General features: G+C 53.8%; 1 protein-coding gene across 1 annotated transcript; it reads left to right on the top strand.

Moving 5' to 3' along the window:
- The first annotated feature begins 44 nt into the window (after nt 1-44).
- On the top strand, nt 45-19,398 carry MVK (mevalonate kinase). The gene is given in 12 exon segments (XM_010963580.3): nt 45-181; nt 1,119-1,210; nt 2,037-2,184; nt 5,334-5,478; nt 7,372-7,527; nt 9,969-10,072; nt 10,667-10,712; nt 13,989-14,079; nt 14,473-14,589; nt 17,625-17,778; nt 18,551-18,648; nt 18,650-19,398. Coding segments are annotated over 11 exon segments (1,659 nt in total). The 5' UTR covers nt 45-181; nt 1,119-1,132; the 3' UTR covers nt 19,172-19,398.
- The last annotated feature ends 110 nt before the right edge of the window (nt 19,399-19,508 follow it).

Raw genomic sequence — 19,508 nt, 5'->3', positions numbered from 1 at the left:
CTTGGTTAGCAACATCTATTGGTCAATACTCAAGCCAATTGGCAAAGGAACTCCCGGTTCGCTCTCTCTGATTGGCTGATCTTAAGGAAGAGTCCGCCTCCCCCCCATTCCGGCGCCCGGGCGCCCGGGGATGGAGCTCCAGAGCGGCCCAGGCTCGGGAGCAGAGGGGCTGTGGCAACAGGTGAGAGGTCGGGGTGTCGGGGCCGGGTGGCTCGTGGTCCAGGGCTGAGACCTAGGACGACCCTGGGTCGGGCTCCCGGCTTCTCTGGCTCAGTTTCCCCAACTCTGAGACTCCTTCCTGAGGGGTTGGCTACCTCAAGTCTGACAGGCGGGATTTTGAGTTTTGGAAGCAAGCAATAGCTTTCCCTGCTCCGAGCCTCAGTTTTCCCCATTAAGAAACGGGGATCACAATAGTACTTAGCGCACAGTGCGGTTCAGGTTTTATAATGTTGAGGTAATGCACGTAAAGCCTTAAATGGATGGTAACTTTACATTATATAAAAAATCTAAAATAGGCACACCATACACCCAACAAGTCACTTTCTAGGATTTTGTCTTGTAGAGATCCTCGCTTACGTGTGCAAAAAAGGTGTGTAACAGCTGTTTTATGCAGCCTGTTTATAATTGTGACAAGTTAGAAACAGCCTAAATACCCAGGAAAGAGTCCTTTCTGGTCCTTGATTTTATTTAAATTTCCACCTTTAATAGTACTAATGGTAAAAGCTGGAAGCAAGAACAGAGCCAGTAATAAGAAGCTATCCATAAACAAGTGATTATGGTGTGCCAGACACTGCTAAGGGTTTCCCTTGCATTAGTTAATTTAACCTCAAAACCCGTTGAAGTAAATAGAGTTATTGTCCTCGTGTAACTTAAGAGGAAGCCGAGGTTCGTAGCTATTTGAGGGAGTTCGCCAAGACATCACTAGGTAGTGGAGGAGCTAGGTTTGAACCCAGATCTTTCTGATGTGTCTCATTGACTGCTGCCCTGCCTTTTGGGCACCATAGCAAGTGCTGAGTGGTAGCTGCCTTTTTTGTTATAATGATGAGCTGGAACGAGGCATTCTCGAAGATCTCCAACGAGTAGGGACCTTCCATCCTCTCTCTGGCTTTCCCTTTCAGGATTTCCAGGAGCCATGTTGTCAGAAGTCCTGCTGGTGTCCGCTCCAGGGAAAGTCATCCTTCACGGAGAGCATGCCGTGGTCCATGGCAAGGTACAAGCCCCCAGAGCCTTCGAGGGCTGGGCACCACTTTTCCCTGACACTAATCTTAAAGGAAGCTGAAAGGAGGCCTTGAGGCATAGCCTGGGAGTAGCTCAGAGAGGTCAGTTTCTCCCCAGCCAGGCAAGGAAAAGACAGGTCTTAGGGCCTCTAAAGGGCTTCTGTAGACCATCCCATAAGATAGCAAAAAGATGACATCCCTGTTGGTGGAATGAGTCATTTAGGAAGTGAGCTTCAGTGGGGAAGAGATTAGGTTTGGGGACCAAACCCGGGCATTTCAGAAAAAGACTCTGAAACATGCATTGTCTCATTTAACTCCTACAACTCCCCTCTGAGGTTAAACTTTTATTGTCCTTTTTTTTGGGAGATGTGGCAGCTGAGGCTCAGGAGGGGCTTGGTAATTTGATCAAGGTCCCATACACCTTGGTAGAGCCAGGAGTGAACTTAAGTCTGTTTGAACCCAAAGCTTGTGCTTTTTTCACTCCACCACCCTGTCTTTATGTTCTTATTTATCTTTGAAAGTGTGATGATTATTGGGAAGCCATTCCTTGGAGTTGAGAACTTTTGGAATTTTATGCAGAGAGAGCAAACAGAAATAGATATTAATTCCTAATCGATTGGTAGTGGCTGTGCCCAGTTGTATGGGAGAGCGTGCCAAGATCGATTAGCAGTGTCTGCCAAGGGCATGGGTAGGAGTGGCCTGTGTGCTAGTGTTTATTCTCTTCTCAGCTCTTTGGCAAGGGCCCTTTGTTCCTAAGACAGGAGCCATGCTCATTGGCACTCACCCTCAGGCTGACTGCTTTTACCTTTAATTCTACAGGTAGCCCTGGCTGTGGCTTTGAACTTGAGAACATTCCTCCGGCTTCAGCCCCACAGCTATGGGAAAGTCGGCCTCAACTTACCCAACCTTGGCATCAAGCGGGCCTGGGACATGGCCAGGCTTCAGCTGCTGGACACGAGCTTTCTGGGTAAAAGCGGGAAGCAGGACCCAGGTGCAGGAAGAGCCTGGGCCCTGATGAGACGGGGAAAGGCCAGCTGGGTTGTCATTCCAGGCTGTCCCCAAGGGACCAGAGGCCAGCCACTCTGGGGGTGTTTTCTCTCCTGTTCCCGTAAAGTTAACTTCACTTGTTTATTAACTTCTCAAAATGTAAAAACGTACAATGACGCACTAGGTTTGTGTGAGCTTTTGCGGACAGATCATTAAGGCCTGCCATTGAGTGGAAAAACACAAGGTGCAGAACAGCATATATAGTATATGAGGAAGGGCTCAAATTAAGTATCGGTAGGTGTGTAAATACAAAGAAAAAGCCTGGGGAGGTATGCATCCTGCTGACAATGGTGATAGTCACCTCTGGGAGGGTCCTAAGGTCAGAGAGTGGACAAAGGGAACCTCCCTTCTCCAAAGTTGTTTTAACAAGGAGAATGTTTTGGCGTTTCATATAATTTAAAATTATTAAAAATAAAAGTAACTTACGCTTATTATTGAAACACCATCAATGCCGAAACATTGCGAGTTAAAAACAATCGCCTATGATCACTGCCTCCCACTTCACCCCTCACGACAGTGCTAAGCATTTCGGTGTTAAGCCTTCTGGATTATTTTTTATAGACCAGTAATTAGGTTGAAATAAGGAGAGAGCTTGTTTTTTAACCAAAATTGGATCAGACCGTATAAAGTTTTTAGAATTGTGTGGGGTTTTTTTCTTCTTCCATGTATCAGGACGCTCTTTCCATGCCAAGAAACAGGCCTCTGGGCTAATTTTTGCTACTGTTGGGAAGGTTTTTCCCCACTCCTGAGCAGGCCTGGTTTGTTCATCAGCAGAGTCACCACCCACAGCAAAGCTGGAGCGTGTTCCCCGTTCTCAGTGTCTCTTCTCTGGGCTGACACCTCGCCCTTCGGAACAGTGTCCCCCAGCCAGGGTGGTGCAAGTGAGACTCTTCTGGGGTCTTTTCCAAACTGCACCCTGTCCCCCATGAGAATTAATCCACAGCAAGCCACGCAGTCCTTCCCAAACACCGTAGAGAGATGGAGGAAGAGTTGCAAACCCCCATTTTCAAGCTACAATTTTCAACCTCAGTCCTGCCTTGAGATCCCCCAGGGCGGTTTTTGTCCTTGTTGTTTTAACAGTACAGATGAATTCCTGGCCCCCCACCCCTCCTGTTGAGAAGTCGTAGTGCTGGTGAGGGACTGGGCATGTGTATTTTGAAAGAGGTTCGGGGGATGAGGGGAGGATGTAGCTCAGTAGTAGAGTGTGTGCTTAGCTTGTTCCTGGGTTCCATCCCTAGTACCTCCATTAAAATAAACAAACAAATAAATAAAGTAAACCTAATTCTTCCCCCCCCCAAAAAAAAATAAAGAGAAAAAGAGGTTCTCTGGGTAATTGCAGGGACATCTTCAATTCACAGCCACTGCTTTGGGGCAGCTGTCCAGAGCAGCCTTGGCCTGGCTCTCCGTCGGGCAGAGGGCCACCCAGCCAGGTCGGAAATGTTCCCTGAAAACTGAATGCCGCTTTTGTACGTTCATAGCACGGATGATGCAGCGGGGGTAGTGGGACATGTCTCAGACCACTCGCAACTCCCTGTGTGCGACAAGGCAGGGCACCTACCGCTCTGAGCAGACTCGTGGTGCCTGGGGGCGTTGCTGTGAGGGTCCCACAGGATGGGAGGTGGGCGGAGGCCTGTGGTGCAGAGCGCAGCCCATTCATGAGGGCGCGTTAGTCTGCTTCTCCAAGGAGACAGAATCTGAGCCTTTTGGAGTCAAGGTTTCTTTTCTTTCTTTTTTTAATGTTTTTATTTTGCCTTCACTTATTAGGCATATTTTCAATGGACAGAGATTTCTAGGTTAACAATATGTTTTGGTTTTGTTTTACCAGCACTTTTTTTGTTTTTTTGTTTTTTTAATGGAGGTACTGGGGATTGAACCCAGGACATCGTGCATGCTAAGCATGCACTCTACTACTGAGCTATACCCTCCCTGCTGGAGTCAAATTTTCTACTAGGTTGCCAGGATCTGCCACCTTTTTCTTCCAATGTCCTTTTGTACCCTTCTAATCATCCTAAACACAGTGAACGTTTGGGCATTTATGTGTGCCAGACACTGAACCGATGTGTTACGTATATTAGCACTATTCGAGTTCTCCAGTCTTGCCTGAAAGTATGTGGTGTGATTCAGCCCCATTTTATGGATGAGAAGATTGAGGTTCAGAGGCCATGTGTCTCAGGTCACACAGCTTGTCAGTGATACAGAAAGGATTCAAACCCAAATCTTTCTAAACTCAAAGGCCCAGGCTCTTAAGGCACCGTTCCCTCTCCATCACAGAGCTTAGAAATGTCCGGGCTCTCAGTCACACTGTCTGGCTTGGTTGCCTCCAGTGGATTGTTAACTCAGTCAGTTAATCCAGCTCCATCCTGAAGTTTCCTAAGACTGGCACACCAGCTCAATTTCAGGTCCCCTTTAGAATTTGACTCAGGACTCGGGTAATTCATGAAGGCAGGCAGATCAGACTTGCTCTGCCCCTTAGCCTCAGGGGGAAGTGGCCCAGCCTCCTCCTCTCCCTTCCACCCAAGCAGATCTCAGCCTTTCACGTTGACTGGTTTTATTTGAGCGTCCTGTTCTCGCTAATTATGTTTTGGCAGAGGGAACTATTTGGGGAATAACTTAATACCGCCTTTGGTTTTGTACTGTGGGGTCAAACCCAGGCCTTTGAGTGGTTTTGTGTGTATGTGTGGGTGTGTTTGAAAATAACTCAGTTAGGCCTTACTAGAGTCCAGGAACAGTGCTAAGGATTTTCTGTACCTGAACTTTATCTCTATGACACCCCTTAGGGGGAGGTACTGCAGTTACCTCTGTTACCAAGGAGGGAAAATGAGGTGCAGGAAGGTTAAGTCACCTGCTCAAGCCTGCAGAACAAGCAGTTAGCAAAGTCAGGACCCAAATCTGAGTCCACCCGCCTCCCAAGCCCAAAGTCCACCGACAGCATTGACCACGGTGCTAGGACCCTGAGTCCACATCCATCCAGATTCTGACTCCTGTGACTGCTCGGTTTTTTGCATCCTGTTTGTAAAAGCGCCAAGGCCCTCTCAGCCACCTGCGTGTGCTTGTCTGCCTGTGTGACAGAGCGAGCGGGCAACACGGCGCTCACCCCAGAGCAAGTGGAGAAGCTGAAGGAGGCAGCGGGCTTCCCCGAGGACTGCACCGACCACGAGCGCCTGGCCGTGCTGGCCTTCCTGTACCTGTACCTGTCCATCTGCCGGAGTCAGAGGTGCGTGCGGGGTCTGGGCAGGGAGTCTGGGTTCAGCCCGCCCCGGAAACTGATCCAGGGTGGCTGTGGTTTTGGTGCTAGACCCTGCGTATTTATGATCTGCTTTTAATATTCACGACAACCCCTTGAGAAGGACATGCTCCTCGTTTTGCACAGGGAAGAAACTGGGACTCAGAGAGACACTCAAGGCCACGGAGCTAGCTAGGAAGTGCTGAGGGCTGGAAATCAACTCAGTTCCCTTCAACACCGATGTTTGCCTCTTTAACCCCACCCTGCCTCCTCTGGCCTCTCCCATTCAGTAGAACCAAAGCCAGATACTTGGATCCACTGTGTGGTATCTCTGCGCCAGGCCCAGAGAGGCACCCTTGTTTCACATCTCACAGGCTCCAAGGGAACCTGATTGGCAGAGCGAAGCCTGTGTTCACTTCCCCGCTTACGGTAAGATCTGGGTCATCTGGCCCCAGGGAAGCCAGCTCCTAAAGGGATACTCTCCTGTTGAGGCAGTGTCCCACTGTGAGAGAGGGCTGAGGTCAGATGGCAGTGGTTCAAACCCCGGTGCAGTCACTTACTAGCCGGTGTGAGGTTCTCACCCTTCCTGGGCCTCAGTTTCCTCATCTGTCAAATGGGAGTAGTAGTGGTACCTACCTCATTAGTTCCCTGTGAGGTTAAATGAGTCCATTTACCTAAAGTGTTTGATTCAGAGGCGTTATTATTATTATTATTATTATTATTATTATTATTATTATTATTACTACTACATTCCTGGGAAAAACTATCTGAGGATTAGAAACATTATGTATGAAATGGGGCTAGCACCGTAAGTGGCACACAGTGAGTGTTCACGATGATTTTTTTGGTCCAGAACCCAAAGGGACAGCCTTGAGGTGCAGCCTTTCCCTGGTTAAGCAGGCACTGGGTACTAGGTGCTGTGCTGAGACCACATTAAAAAATGTCTTATTATAACTCAATAAAAAATGTTAATAAATAAATAAATAAATAAAATCAATTAATTAATTAAAATAAAATGTGAAGCAAAACAAAAAAAGTCTTGACACTTGCTGTTGGGTGCCAGGGTTTTCAGCTTGAGAGGGGCGTGTCCCTTTCCAGGGTGGGGGCTGCAGGCACATTTCAGAATCTCCTGATTGAGGAGAGGCAATGTGTAGTTTGAAAAGGCAGATTCAGTCCTGGAATTTTATATTTGGAAAACGGGAATAGTGCTTAGATGATAGAAGCTGACCTCTGATGGTTTTCCCTGGGGACAGATAACAGGTAAGATGCAGTGATTCAGAACTCTCTGTGGGTCCAGACCAGGTCTGGGTTACACGCAGTTGGGAAACACTGTCCGGTGGGAGAGGCATCCCATGAACGCGCTGTCAGCGCCCTGCGTGTGAGGAGGCAGCAATGGAGACAGATTGTGTGCTGGGGTCCTCAGGGGAGCTAGGGATGGCCTCTGGGTGGTCCAGGGAAGTTTCCCAGTGGGAACAACGTGCAAGGAAGGTCTTGCAGGATGGGTAAGAATTTCCCTGGGGGAGAAAGGGGTACAGAGCTGACCTGGGCAGGGGGGCCAGCCCATGCTGAGAGCAGGGCCTGGAAAGAGCCTCACTTGGGAACAGGAAGGAGTTTAGAGGAATGGTGGTTCTCCAGGCACTGTTAGGAAGAGCTCCGGTTGGACAACATAGAGATTTAAATGATCCTTTACCTATTTTCAGGTTGTCTGAGTCGCCGTGAGTTCCTGCTATCTGATAACGGATGCCTCTGGGGTTGGGGAATCTCCCTGAGATCAAAAAACTGGGCCAGACCCTTTGAGTCAGGCCTAGATCTGGGCCCCTGTTTCAGTGCTGACACATCACAGCCCTTCAGGAGGGTAACGCTCTGCTTCCTGGTGTGTTTCAGGGCCCTGCCCAGCCTGGACATCACCGTGTGGTCGGAGCTGCCCCCTGGGGCTGGCCTGGGCTCCAGTGCCGCCTACTCCGTGTGTCTGGCAGCTGCCTTCCTGACTGCGTGTGAGGAGATCCCAAACCCGCTGAAGGATGGGGAGGCCACTGGGAGGTAATCACGGCCCTCGCCCCACTCCTTGTCCTTCCTGGGTGCCGTGCCCGAGCTGAGAACTCCCCGCCACCCCATGAGATGAGAGGTGTCCCGTGGCCACCTGACAGCTCAGGAAGCCAAGGCACAGGGAGGCCACGCGGCAGGCCTGGGCCATCGGATTCCAGAGCCTGAGCTCTTCTCACTAAACTGCCTCAGTTCCCCCACCCCTCGCCCCCTCCTTGCCTCTTGGACTCACGTGCCCTTGGTATGGTAGAGAAACCGGAGCCTGGTTGTAGAGGGCCATGGATTAAATGAGCCATCGGGCCCACCTCTGTCATCAACTCCCAGTGGGACCTTGACTGCCCCCTGGGAGCCTCAGTGTCCTTTTCTGTAAATGACAGTACTTATACCCAGGGGACGCTTCCTGGTTGTACCAGATGGTTAGGGAAAAAAAGTACACCATGCTGAGAAATAAACACAGGAGGCGTGTCTATCAGATCACAGCACCCCCTCCTCCGAGTCCTCCACCTTGTCTCCAGGAGGAAGCGTCGCCTCTGCGGTTCTCATTGTGTGTCACTGAGGCTTGTCCAGGCAGGGTTGTGAGCGGACCATTTCTGTCTCTTAAGGAGACTGGAGGAACCACCCTGAGCACAGGTCATGTAGTTTGCCCCGGACCTCGCCCCAGAAGTTGTGGGTGAGGCCCTGGTATCCCACCTGGCAGCTTCCTGGTGAGGCCTGTACTGGGCCCTCATGTCTCCGGAAAGCCCTCACACTGAGGGGGGCCTTCGGTACCAGGCACGTGGGCCTAGCTGTGCCGTGTCGGGGGACTGCTGGCTAAGCCCAAGGTCGCCTTGATCCCTGTGGCCACAGCAGGTCTGGGGGCCATTGATGTGATTCCCCGTCTGCATTCCCCAGAGGGGCTCTGAAAGACTCATGCGCGCAGAGGGAGGTTGGGGGCGGGGGTCAGTGGCTGTGGGAAGCATCCAGCAGGTAATGACCAGGTAGGTAATGATTGCACCTTCAGAGACGCGAGGTCGCCGTTTTCAGGAATCACAGTCAGATCTGCCTGTTGACTCTCTTCTCTCTGGGGCTCCATTTGCTCTTCTGAAAGTGAGGGCCTGCACCTGAGGCCCCGGGGCAATTGGGGGGGTGGTTCCAGCCTTGACATTTGCTGATCCCAAGATAAGATTGTGACTCAGACCAGAGTCTTCAAGACCTCACGACCGTGCACCGATCGCTGATCTAGCGCAGAGTGGTGAAGGCCTGGCTGTCCTGGGCCTCCCACATAGACACTCCCCCCGGCCAGCAGCCACCTCTGCCTTTCACAGGATATGGGTGATTGTGGGTGCACGAGGAAGTGGGTAGTAACTGTACCTTCCCTGAAGGGTCACTGTGAGGATTACGGATGGCCCATCAGAAAGAACCTTTAGCACAGTGCTTAGCGCTGGGTAATCAGTAGCTTTGAGCCATGTTAACTATTTAAAAAAATGTTTTTTTCTAACGGAGGTACTGGGAATTGAGCCCAGGACCTCACCCAAGCATACAATGTACCACTGAGCTATACCCTCCCTGCTCAACTCACTGTTAATCATAGCCTCACAACCACCATGAGAATCTCAGGTCCATAAAATCCCCATCTGACAGGTAAGGAAAGAGGCCCGAGTCTCCACAGCAAGTGAGTGGGTGGCCTGGGCTTGGAGAGACTTCCAGGAGCCGTGATCCCACGTGGCCTCTATCCCCTGGGCATTTTACAAAGCATTGGAGTGTCTTTTCCATTTCACAGTGTCCTCTGTGAGGCAGACACGCTGCTGTCCCTATTTCACAGGTGAGCACACTGAGCGTCAGAGCTGCAGCGGTTGCTCAGAGACCCTCAGTGAGTCGGCAGCAGAAGGGGGTTCAAACCAGCTCCCTCCTTCACCCGCTGCTCTGCCTCTGAGCTACACTCTCAGAGGCTGCAAAGCCCCCGTTGGCTTCTGCTGTTTCTTGGGACAGGGACTCAACAGAAACAAAAGCTGAGAGAGAAGGCGGGGGAGTGGGGGGGAGGGTGTCGAGCATTTGTCCTTGTTCAGTGCACACATCTCTTGGGTCTGTTCATGTGAACTGTCAGTGAGCCCACATCCCTCCCAGGGAGAGATCCAGAGATGACCCACGTGCCTTCGAGGAGGGAGGAGTTGCCATCCTACAGATGAAGAGAGAGGCTCAGAGAAGGCAGGCAAGGGGCGCAGGCCACTCAGCTTGTAAGAGGCAAAGCAGGACCCCGGGAACTCACAGTCTTGGCTCTTTTCACCACGCTGGCCCAGGGGCCTGCTGTTTAGCCAGAGAGGTGCAGAGCTGTTTCTTCTCTTTCCAAGTTCAGAGGCCTACACCCCTTTGACTTTTGGTCTCCACCACTCCCAGCCTGTGGCCTCTGCCCTCTGCTGCCCTCAGTGACCCCCGGCCCCCCATTTCTGTGACTTCTTCAGGTGGACCGCAGAGAACTTGGAATTAATTAATAAATGGGCCTTCCAGGGGGAGAGGATGATTCACGGGAACCCGTCTGGAGTGGACAACGCTGTCAGCACCTGGGGTAGGTACTGCCTCAGGCTTGTGTCCTTTATTTTTATTCTTTTAAAAAGTCTTAGGACAAACGTGGCTGCGCATGCTCTGTTGGTTTGGGATGAAGAGATCCAAAGAATTTGGAGGGAGATAGCATTTTCTTGTTTTGAGGGGGTGGGGGAGGACTCTCAGGGATCTGAATCTCTGGGGGTTGGGCCGGGCCCAGGAAGCCATGGTTGCAGTGAGTCCCCCCCACCCCTCCGGGGGTCCGGACAGTAAAGCTGCAGAACCATTGGTGTGGAGTTTGCAGATCACGCAGGTTGGGCTCCCCTCTGGTGGGGTTGCTTGCGTCCTGGCCCTGGACACGGTCCGGCTCCCACTCTGCCACGTCACCGTGCATCCTGTTGGAAGCTGGGCGCTGGACAGAAGGGAGGGACCCCAAGTCCTGGAGGGCTCCCCGGCGGAGCACCTTCGTGCCCTTCTGGGCCTTCTGTGCCTGAAGCTGAGACAGCTGGTGACGGTATTGGTCTAGTTCCGGTGATACTCAGCCCCACCCCAGCCCCTCTCCCCAGAGGCACAAGTGCAGGGCTTCCCTCCAGCCCTGACCCACTCCCGTTTTCTTTAGGAGGAGCTCTCCGATACCAACAAGGGAAGATTTCATCCTTAAAGAGGTAATTCTTGGGCAGAGCCGTGCCTTCCTGAGTGGCTGCGTCCATGCGTCCGGGGTGGGGGGGGGGAGCCCCACTTCTTTGTGAAGGAGGTGGGGGCAAGTGCCCCTGGGCTTTCCCTCCCCCATGCAGCCCCCATGCTCTCCCTCTCCCCTTCAGCTCTTAAACTGCCAGGAGATTAGAGGGGGAAGTCATGGGAGGCTGCGCCTTTCACCTTCTAGAAAGTGGCTGTTCCCCCAGACCCATGGCCACCTGTTCAGTTACCCTTTAGTAAATGAGAACTGATGCCTTCCGTGTTCCCCATGACACTGCACTGGGGCTAGGGGTATAAGGATGGCTCTCCAACATGGTTCTGGGCGGCGGGGACAGACACAGAAGCCACTGAAAGACATCGCCGGAGTAGCCACAGTGAAGGCCTCAAGGCCGAGCAGGACCGGAGCCCATGGGAGGCTCAGAAGAGGCTGACAGCGGAGGGGACTTGGGGCAACTTTCAGCCTGTTTATGTCTCCTGGAGGCATTGGAAATTCCAACTCCCTCTGCTCTGTTTGCCCTCAGCGTGGAAACGTCACAGGCTGGGAGTGAAGCACGTGGCATGCGGGAGCAGGGTCCTCTTGGCTGTTCCCTGAACGCTCCATCAAGTCGTGGTGTTCGTCCCAGGGTGCCCTGCTGCCTCAGAGGGCCCAGGGCTTGCCCCCACCTTCTTCAGCCAGGGAGACCTTTCCGGCCCGGCGGCAGGTCCCAGGCCTCTGCTCTCGCCTGCTGGGCCGCTCCATTTGGGGCTCAGTGACCTGGCCTGCCTTTCTGAGGCCCCACATCTGCGTTGCTTAACTTCAGCACTACAGGTGTCTGGGGTGGAGAATTGGGGCCTGTCCTGTGCAGTGCAGGGTGTTCAGCAGCGTCCCTGGGCTCTGCCCACTAGGTGCCCGTAGCACCTCCCCTGTCTCCCAGTTGCGACAGCCAGAGATAGCTCCAGGCGTGGCCACCTGTCCCCTGGGGTGCGAGTCCCCCTGGGTGACAACCACTGCTCTACATGGAGGAGGAAGCGGAACCACTTAGGAGTGTGGAACAGAGCTCTCTGGCTGCTTGTGGAACTGATGGCAGGAGAGCCTGGTGCCCTGAATCCGTGTGCAGGATCCAAGGGAGGGGATGCTGAGGTGTCCAGGCCCTCGAATGAAGGCCTCCTCAGGGTTCTGAAGCTGCTGGGACAGCATGGAGGGCGTCATAAGTCAGGCTGCAGATCTGGGGCAGGAGCAGTTCATTTCACTCTGTGCATCCTTAGAGTCTGTTGTATCCTGAGCATTGAACTTGGCCCTGGGAGAAGTGGCTGGGCACATGCATGGTCTATGGCGGGGCAATCAAGAGACAAGCAATGGAGGCTTTCCCAGGCCGGGGGAGGCAGGTGGAGAGGCTCACAGTGGCCGGTGGTGGCAGATGCTCTGGGGTCCACCAGCTCGAGTTTGAGCCTGGCTCTGCTGTTTGCCCACTGGGTGCCCTTTGGTGAGTCACTTCTCCTGAGGCCTCGTTCTTATTTACACAATTGGGATCCTGAGTATGAGATCAGAAACAGTATCTGTCAAGGGCTTATTTGCTTTTTCCTGACCAAATTTATTCATCCAGCCCACAAATATCTCTGAACAGCTAACTACTAGGTGCTGGGGCCTCAGCAGGGAACCGCAAGTCCCACCTTCATGGAACTCCTATCTTGTGGGAGGAGAAACCCACTGGCAAATGGCCAAGGGCTGGTTTCTGGTAGTGGAGATGGACATGCAAAGGCCCTGAGGCAGGAGTGTGCCTGGCATGTTGAGCCACAGCCAGGAGGCCAGGGTGGTATACGTGGAGTGAGCATCAGGGAGGTGGAGATGAAGTGAGGTTGGAGGCATGGCCAGGCTTAAACCACCTACATAGCCCCTGAGGGGGAGGTCACTGGGTGTCACTGGAGCCCTGGGTTTTGTGGGGCCAGCAGCAGGTCCAAGATCGCAAAGGACTCTAAGAAAGATGAAGGTGTAATACCCAGACTCCTCCTGACCCGATGGCTGGGAACAGCGAACCGACCTTTGCTGCTGGCTGTGAGGCGCCGCAGTGAGCAGGTGTCAGACTCCTCGTCAGTCCTGCCGATGGCTTAAAGAGGAGCCCTTTCCCCTCAAACCACGCGTGGGGCTTTTTCATTAAAAAAAAAAAAAAGGCATTGTTTGTGAAGTGGATCAAGATTTGGCCTCCCAGAAAACTGCCCTTTTGAGGAACGGCTTTTCTTTAAAGGGAAGAGAAAAGCCAAATAGAATGTTCATCTTTTGTAAGGAGAAAAAGAAAAAAAGCCGGCCTCCGAGGCTGAGAATCGATATTAATTTCATGGGCTTATGGGCGGTGAGATCAAGCAGGTTTCTGGCAGCCTTTCCCAGCCCTGTTGGATTTTACAAGCTTGGTCTGAGACAAGAAACTCGAACAAAGGTATCAGGTCTGTCTGTCTCCAGCCAGAGCTCATCTGGCCCCCCTGTCCCTGGCCTGCTGCTCTCTGAAAGGCAGGTTCGGATGGCAAGAAACGGTGACTTGAGTCCCCCAAAGACGGCCAACCACAAGGACAATTGAGATTGAAGCTTTAGGAGAGATTATAAAGCTTAGAGGGCGGGTGAGGGCAGCGGGGTTGGGCTGGAGAGCCGGCTTCCTGTGGCCACCCCGGGCCCTGTGTTTTATTCCCCAGGGAAGACTGGCTCCCTCTAACTGCATCTGGTTTCGTGCCAGGGCCACTGGTCGGGGCACCATTGATGCAGGGTAAGAGTGGGTGCAGCGCTGGGACCCTGACTCCTCCACAAGCCTGTCCGTCCCTCGTGCTCCTGTGCTGATGACACTGGCTAACCCGGGCACCTCCCCTCCCAGCGCCCCCTCCAGAATTCAGCCCCTTCTTGTACTCTTTGCTGTGGCGACTTTGAACTTTTAAGTCCACAAGTGTGCCGTGCTCTGCCACCTCCAGGCTGGGCTGGGCCCTCATATGTGCACATTCACTCGTTCAATTACTAAATAAGTGAGTCAGTGAGTCACAAGCCAAGGGAACATGTCCATCCGCCCAGGGGCTGAAGCAGGGGTTGGCAGCAGGCGTCCCAGGCTGGCCGTCAGGAGCCCATGCTCCAGGGCCCGTCCCCAGCCTGCTGTTGACGTCACCTCCCTGGGCCTCCGCTTCCCCAGGGTGAGGTGCGCTTCCCCAGGGTGAGGTGGAGTCCAGGCATGTCCCCATCCTCGACCCAGCTCCTCTGTCACGGGCTCAACTGTGGACGCTTCACCCAACAGGCCGCCAGCCCTGCAGATCCTGCTGATCAACACAAAGGTCCCTCGCAGCACCAAGGCCCTGGTGGCTGGCGTCAGGAGCAGGCTGCTCAAGGTGCCGTTTGTCCCACTCCTGGACGGGTTCCCAGTGGGGCCGCGACACTCACATTTGGGTGTCCAAGCTCTCCGTCTGCCTTGTGGGTTTTTTGGGGGTGGTGGTGGGGACTCAGGGAGGCTTTTTGACAGAAGAAGAGGCGCCATCTGCCCACACCTCAGCCAGGAGGCAGGACAGAGGTCATTAGACATGCTGGCTTTGCAGAGAGAATCCCGCACTTGGGTCAGGGGTGGCTGGGCGGGGCAGGGACCAGGCCGGAAGGAGAAGAGGGTCCCTCAGAGGATGGGTGTGGGCCGTGGGGTCACCTAACCCCTCCACCCCGTTGTCCCGGGCAGCTGTCTGGTGTCTGCCAGCCCCTCAGCCTCACAGGCCCTGGCTTCCTTTTCCCCACAGTTCCCAGAGATCGTGGCCCCCCTCCTGACCTCCATAGACGCCATTTCCCTGGAGTGCGAGCGAGTGTTTGGAGAGATGGCAGCAGCCCCGACCCCGGAGCACTACCTTGTGCTGGAAGTAAGAGCCCGTCTGCAGTATCAGGGTCACTCACCCACACCACTGCCTAAGGCAGCGGCTCCAGTCTGCGCTCGGAATCCCCACGGAGCTAACAGAGAGGCCAGGGCTGGGTCTGGGGGCCCATGTGTGCACCCATGAGCATGTGTGCCTTATTTTTAAGCCTCCTCCCAAATGATTCACAATCATTGTAAGAACCCAGAGAAAGCACCTGGTGTGTGCTGAGTGCAGTGGGCCAGGTTGGGGGTCGTGTGTGAAGACACGGTCTTCCGTAGGCCAAGGAGCAATTTCTCACCTGGCTGCTGCTTTCCTGCTATCTTTGCTAAGTGCATTTTGTTTACTCAGTACCTATTTCTCATCCACATGCATTGTTTGGATCAGATGTAGTCTTAAAGTGTCCTTTCACCCTCAGTACTCCAGCCACCACCCTCTGAATAATTCTAGCGTAGAGGCGGAGATCTCATTCTTTGAATTTCATCAGGCCTGGGTCTGAATCCTGGACTCCCTGGGGTGTCTTAAGGGTGCAGTGGGGTCCTGTGGGTGATGCACAAACACAGTGCCGGAGGAGCCACCAGCTCAGGCAGAGGGCCCAGGCTTATTCTCAGACCTGGTCCATCTGGTCCAGTGAACGTGGATGGACATTAAAAAGCCATCTGGCTTCCCTGGAAGAATCAGGGGATCCAGCAGCCCCGTCTGTGTGGCTTTGTGGCAGCAGTCAGCTGGAGGTGCCCAAGGGGTCCTCTTGAGCCAGGCCGTGGGGTCTCCATTTCTCCACAGTCCCCACCACTTCCTAATCAGTACCCACAGCCACTATTGTCTTTGCCTGGTGCCTCCTAGTCCCGCTGTAGGTATTTGAGTGCAGCCCCTGTACTGAGTGGGAGCTGCTACTCGACCAAGCCTTTTCACAAATGACTTCTCACCTGCTCCCTACAGCAACGTACCTGTGACCTGGGTACCTTGCCCCCATTTTTATAGATATAAAAGGCCTAAAGGAATGACTTTCTCTGAGGTTTTCCAGCTAGTAAGGGGCTGAGCCAGAGGTCAAAGACTGAATTGTTTATTCATTTAGTAAGCAAATTTTTATGAGTGCCTCCTACGGGCCAGGTGCACGGACTCCATCTAATTTCTGGGCTTTTGCCCTCATTCCGCAACCATCTCTATCCCCCAACATTTGCCTGGCTGGCTCTCAATTCCTTTCACGTAGAAAGGAAGGGAACAGAGTCCTCCTGAGGAGGAAATTAATAATGATGGAGTGCTGCCTAAAATACACCCCGTCGAGCCCCCGGAGGACGCTGCGAAAGAGCACGTTGATTATACATTGTGTATATTTTTGGCTGCGGCAGCCGCTGAAATGTGCAGCTTGCCTCCCGGACAGCTCTGCACTCAAACCAGCGAGCTGTTCTCCTGTGTCACAGCCCGTCATCTGATCCGTGACAGATTTTGGATCAGAATGTGACAGGTGTCTGGAACCTGCCTTGGCAACATGACACCTGGCGCTGAGGCGCAGAGAGAGGCAGGCCCCCAGAAGTTTGCCCTCCCCTCCTGCCCTCGGGGCCGGGGAAAGGCACCTGGGGCTGCCACGGGGCCATCACGCCTGTCTGCTTGTTTGTCAAAAGTGCTGGGGTGTGTGAGGCAGGCTGCTGGGGCAGGGCTGACCCAATCCTGCCCGATGGCCTCGGACAGGAGAACCAGGTGGGTCTCGGCAGACAGGTCCGGGATTGGCAGCCTGCAGCCCTCACGGTGCACAGGCGCTCCCAGTAGCCTGGGGCAGAGCTGCACGCTGTCAGGCCACACACAGCAAGAAGTGGGTGGCGGCAGGGATGCTGAGGGTGCTCTCAGAGGCGGGGTAGACACGTGCTTCGCATCAGGCAGACCCAGACTCCAGTGCCAGCTCTGTACCTTACTAGCTCAGGGACTTTAGGCAAGTCACTTTCCCCTCTGAGCCTGTTTTCCCCTTTGTAAAATGGGGATGGTGGTAATATAACCATAAAGTACTAATAGCAGCTGACGTTTGCCAAGCATTTATCCCATGCCAGGCATCGTGTGAAAGACACCTCATTCTGTTCTCACGGTGACGAGGCAGATACTCCTACAATCCCTGTTTTACAAGGGGGGAAACTGAGGCTCAGAGTGGAAGACCTCATCCCAAGACATCCAACCAAGAAGTGGCAGAGTGGAGACTCAAACCCAGGCCCACCTGCCTCCAGATGCCACATTCATCACTTCCCGACAGTAGGACCATAGCTCATTCTCAGAGCCCCAGCATCTAGCCTGGCACCCAGCATGTGGAAGGGATTTGCCAGACACCAACGGAGTAAATGAAATGTAAATAGAGAACGCCTGGGCAGTGGGGCTGTTAGCTTTTTCATCAGCCTGCATTGCATTTGATCCACAGGAGAACAGGAATTTTGTTATGCATAATCAAAGAAACCTGAACAAACAGTTAGCAATTTCCCCCATTTGTGACCTTGTTAGAACTACAAACCTGATCTTACTCTGAAAATCAGTACCTGAGGCGGCTGTAGGATGGCATATTACTTGAGACTTCTGCAAGTGACAGATATCCATCTCAACCAGGCTTTAGCAGGAAAGGAATTTACTGGCTTATAACTGAGAAGACCAGAGGGGACAGCTTCAGGCATAGCTGGATCCAGGGGCCAAAACAACCTAGTCTGAAATCTCTCTCCGTCTTCCATGTAATCTCTGAGACCATGTGCAGTGCAGTCAACCAGTTTAGCAGCTCCAGTGGAACGAGGCAGAGAAACTGGGATGGCTCTGATTGGCCCAGCTGGGGTCACACACCTGTCCCACACACAGAGCCTTCTGTAACCAGGCCTGGGTTGGGTGTTCACTACCAACTCCACCCCAGCCCCTGCAGGTGTCCTGCAGGAAGGAGAGGATTCTTTTATCAGTGAGCGGGACAGTGTGCTGGGTAGTCAAAGCCATTTGTGGTCCCAGACCAGCGGCTGTCAGATGGGGTGGGCACAGGACCTCGACCTAAGGCAGGCCAAGCAGGAACAGAGAACTTTCTCCCTCAGGAGCTCATCGATATGAACCAACACCATCTGAATGCCCTCGGTGTGGGCCATGCCTCGCTGGACCAGCTGTGCCAGGTGACCATGGCCCACGGACTGCACAGCAAGCTCACGGGTGCAGGCGGTGGGGGCTGCGGCATCACGCTTCTCAGGCCAGGTACTCGGGGGGCAGGCGGAGTTGCCAGCTTGGGATCATACAAAGGTTCCACCTGGGCAATTCCCTTGGGAGGAGGAAGAGGCCTGTGAACAGTCTCGCCTTTGCTGTGTGGCCTTAGTCAAGTGAATTAACCTCTCTGGACCTATGTTGTCACATTGGTAAAATATGGATGGCAATATCTAGTTTATATAAGATTGTTGCCCAGAATCAAGGAGGAGAAAATGTGTTTAGAGAGCTTGGCGTAGGGCTTGGCTGCCTACTGCTTCTTTTCCTTGCCCTGCTTTTCCCCTTTGATTTGCTATAAGCCCACAGTGGCCCCAGAGGCCCCCTCACCCTCAGTGGGCCTCCTGGGCCTCACAGAGTCACCACATCCTAACTTCAGCAAACCTGGGCTTGGGGGGCTTAGTTCAGGGGCAGTGAGATGATTTCTCAGGCGTGTGCGGTATTATCAGGCACTGCACCAGGCTCTCCACCTGCAGGAGGCCATGTAAGCCTCACCGTGACCCTCGAGGGCAGATCTCATCATGTGCCCCATTCCCAGGTGAGGAGACTGAGACTCAGAGAGGGGAAGTCATTTGTCTGAGGCCCCACAGCCAATATGCGCCAAGGCCAGGTCCATGTGACTCGGGATACGTAACCTTCCCGGGGAGGGTGCACAGGTCTGCATTCCAACAAGCAGACTGGTCCCCGGGCCTGTTCCTTGAGTGGGGATGAACATTTCCAAGGGAGTGGACAGTTGTCAGGGGCGACCTGCTGCCCTTCCTCCCCGCAGATCTGGAGCGGCCAGAGGTAGAGGCCACGAAGCAGGCGCTGACCAACTGTGGCTTTGACTGCTGGGAAACCAGCATCGGTGCCCCTGGTGTCTCCATGCACGCGGCTGCCTCCCTGGACGCCCCTGTCCGGCAAGCCCTGGACGGCCTCTGAGATGAGCCCACGCGGCTGCAGCCCCACCGCGAAGCCCTTTCCCGGGTTATTCTGGGCTCTTGAGTTGGTGTCTGTGCTGGCCAGTGGGCGCCCAGCTCCTGGCACTGATGGGGGGGGCGCCCAGCTCCTCTGTGATGCCCCTCCTGCTGGCAGTCCCCGCCCTGAGCCAGGCAGCCCAGAAGACGTGTTCTGTGTTCTGCAGCGTTCTCTCGAGCTGGCTGGGCAGCAGGGCTGCGTGGGGACTGAGACTGCAGACCTGAGATGTGAGGGCCTCTTTCCTGTCCTCCCCGAAGCTCCCACAGACCCACAAACTCCCTGGCTGAACTGCTTGGACACCTGGATGCAGGACTCTGGTTCCTGGAGGAGTCGGCTTTCTCCCTCCTTCCACCTCTGCAACACTTACATGTCTGTCCCTCAGGGCCCAGGCCCCTCCCACCTCCTCCAGGAAGCCTTCCCTGACACTTCGTAGGGTAACCCTTGTCCCAGCGTCCTCCCTTCACACCTTCAGTCTGTTTGAACCATCAGCACTTTGCTGGGCTGTTCTCTTCAGGTAGATTCAGGTGGTGGTCTTTGCCTTCTGCCCTTCTGCCCGAGGCTGGGCGAAAGGCAGCATCTATGGGTGGTTTCTTCCAGCTTGTACCCGAGGGGTTTGCAGAAAAGATGGCAGTGGGGGAATAAAAAGCTCTTAAATCATCAGTGCTTCTCTCGGTGTCCAGAAAGAAGGGGGAAGGTCCAGTAGTCTCCACCCGCCCAAACCCGCCTCCCCTGGCCTGTCCCTTCTCCAGCCTCTTTCTCAGTGGAAAGTA

Source organism: Camelus bactrianus, chromosome 32, assembly GCF_048773025.1.
Source record: "Camelus bactrianus isolate YW-2024 breed Bactrian camel chromosome 32, ASM4877302v1, whole genome shotgun sequence".
In the NCBI taxonomy this organism is placed as follows: domain Eukaryota; kingdom Metazoa; phylum Chordata; class Mammalia; order Artiodactyla; family Camelidae; genus Camelus; species Camelus bactrianus.
The sequence above is the reverse complement of the archived record's forward strand: the minus strand, read 5'-3'. Positions and strand labels throughout refer to the sequence as shown.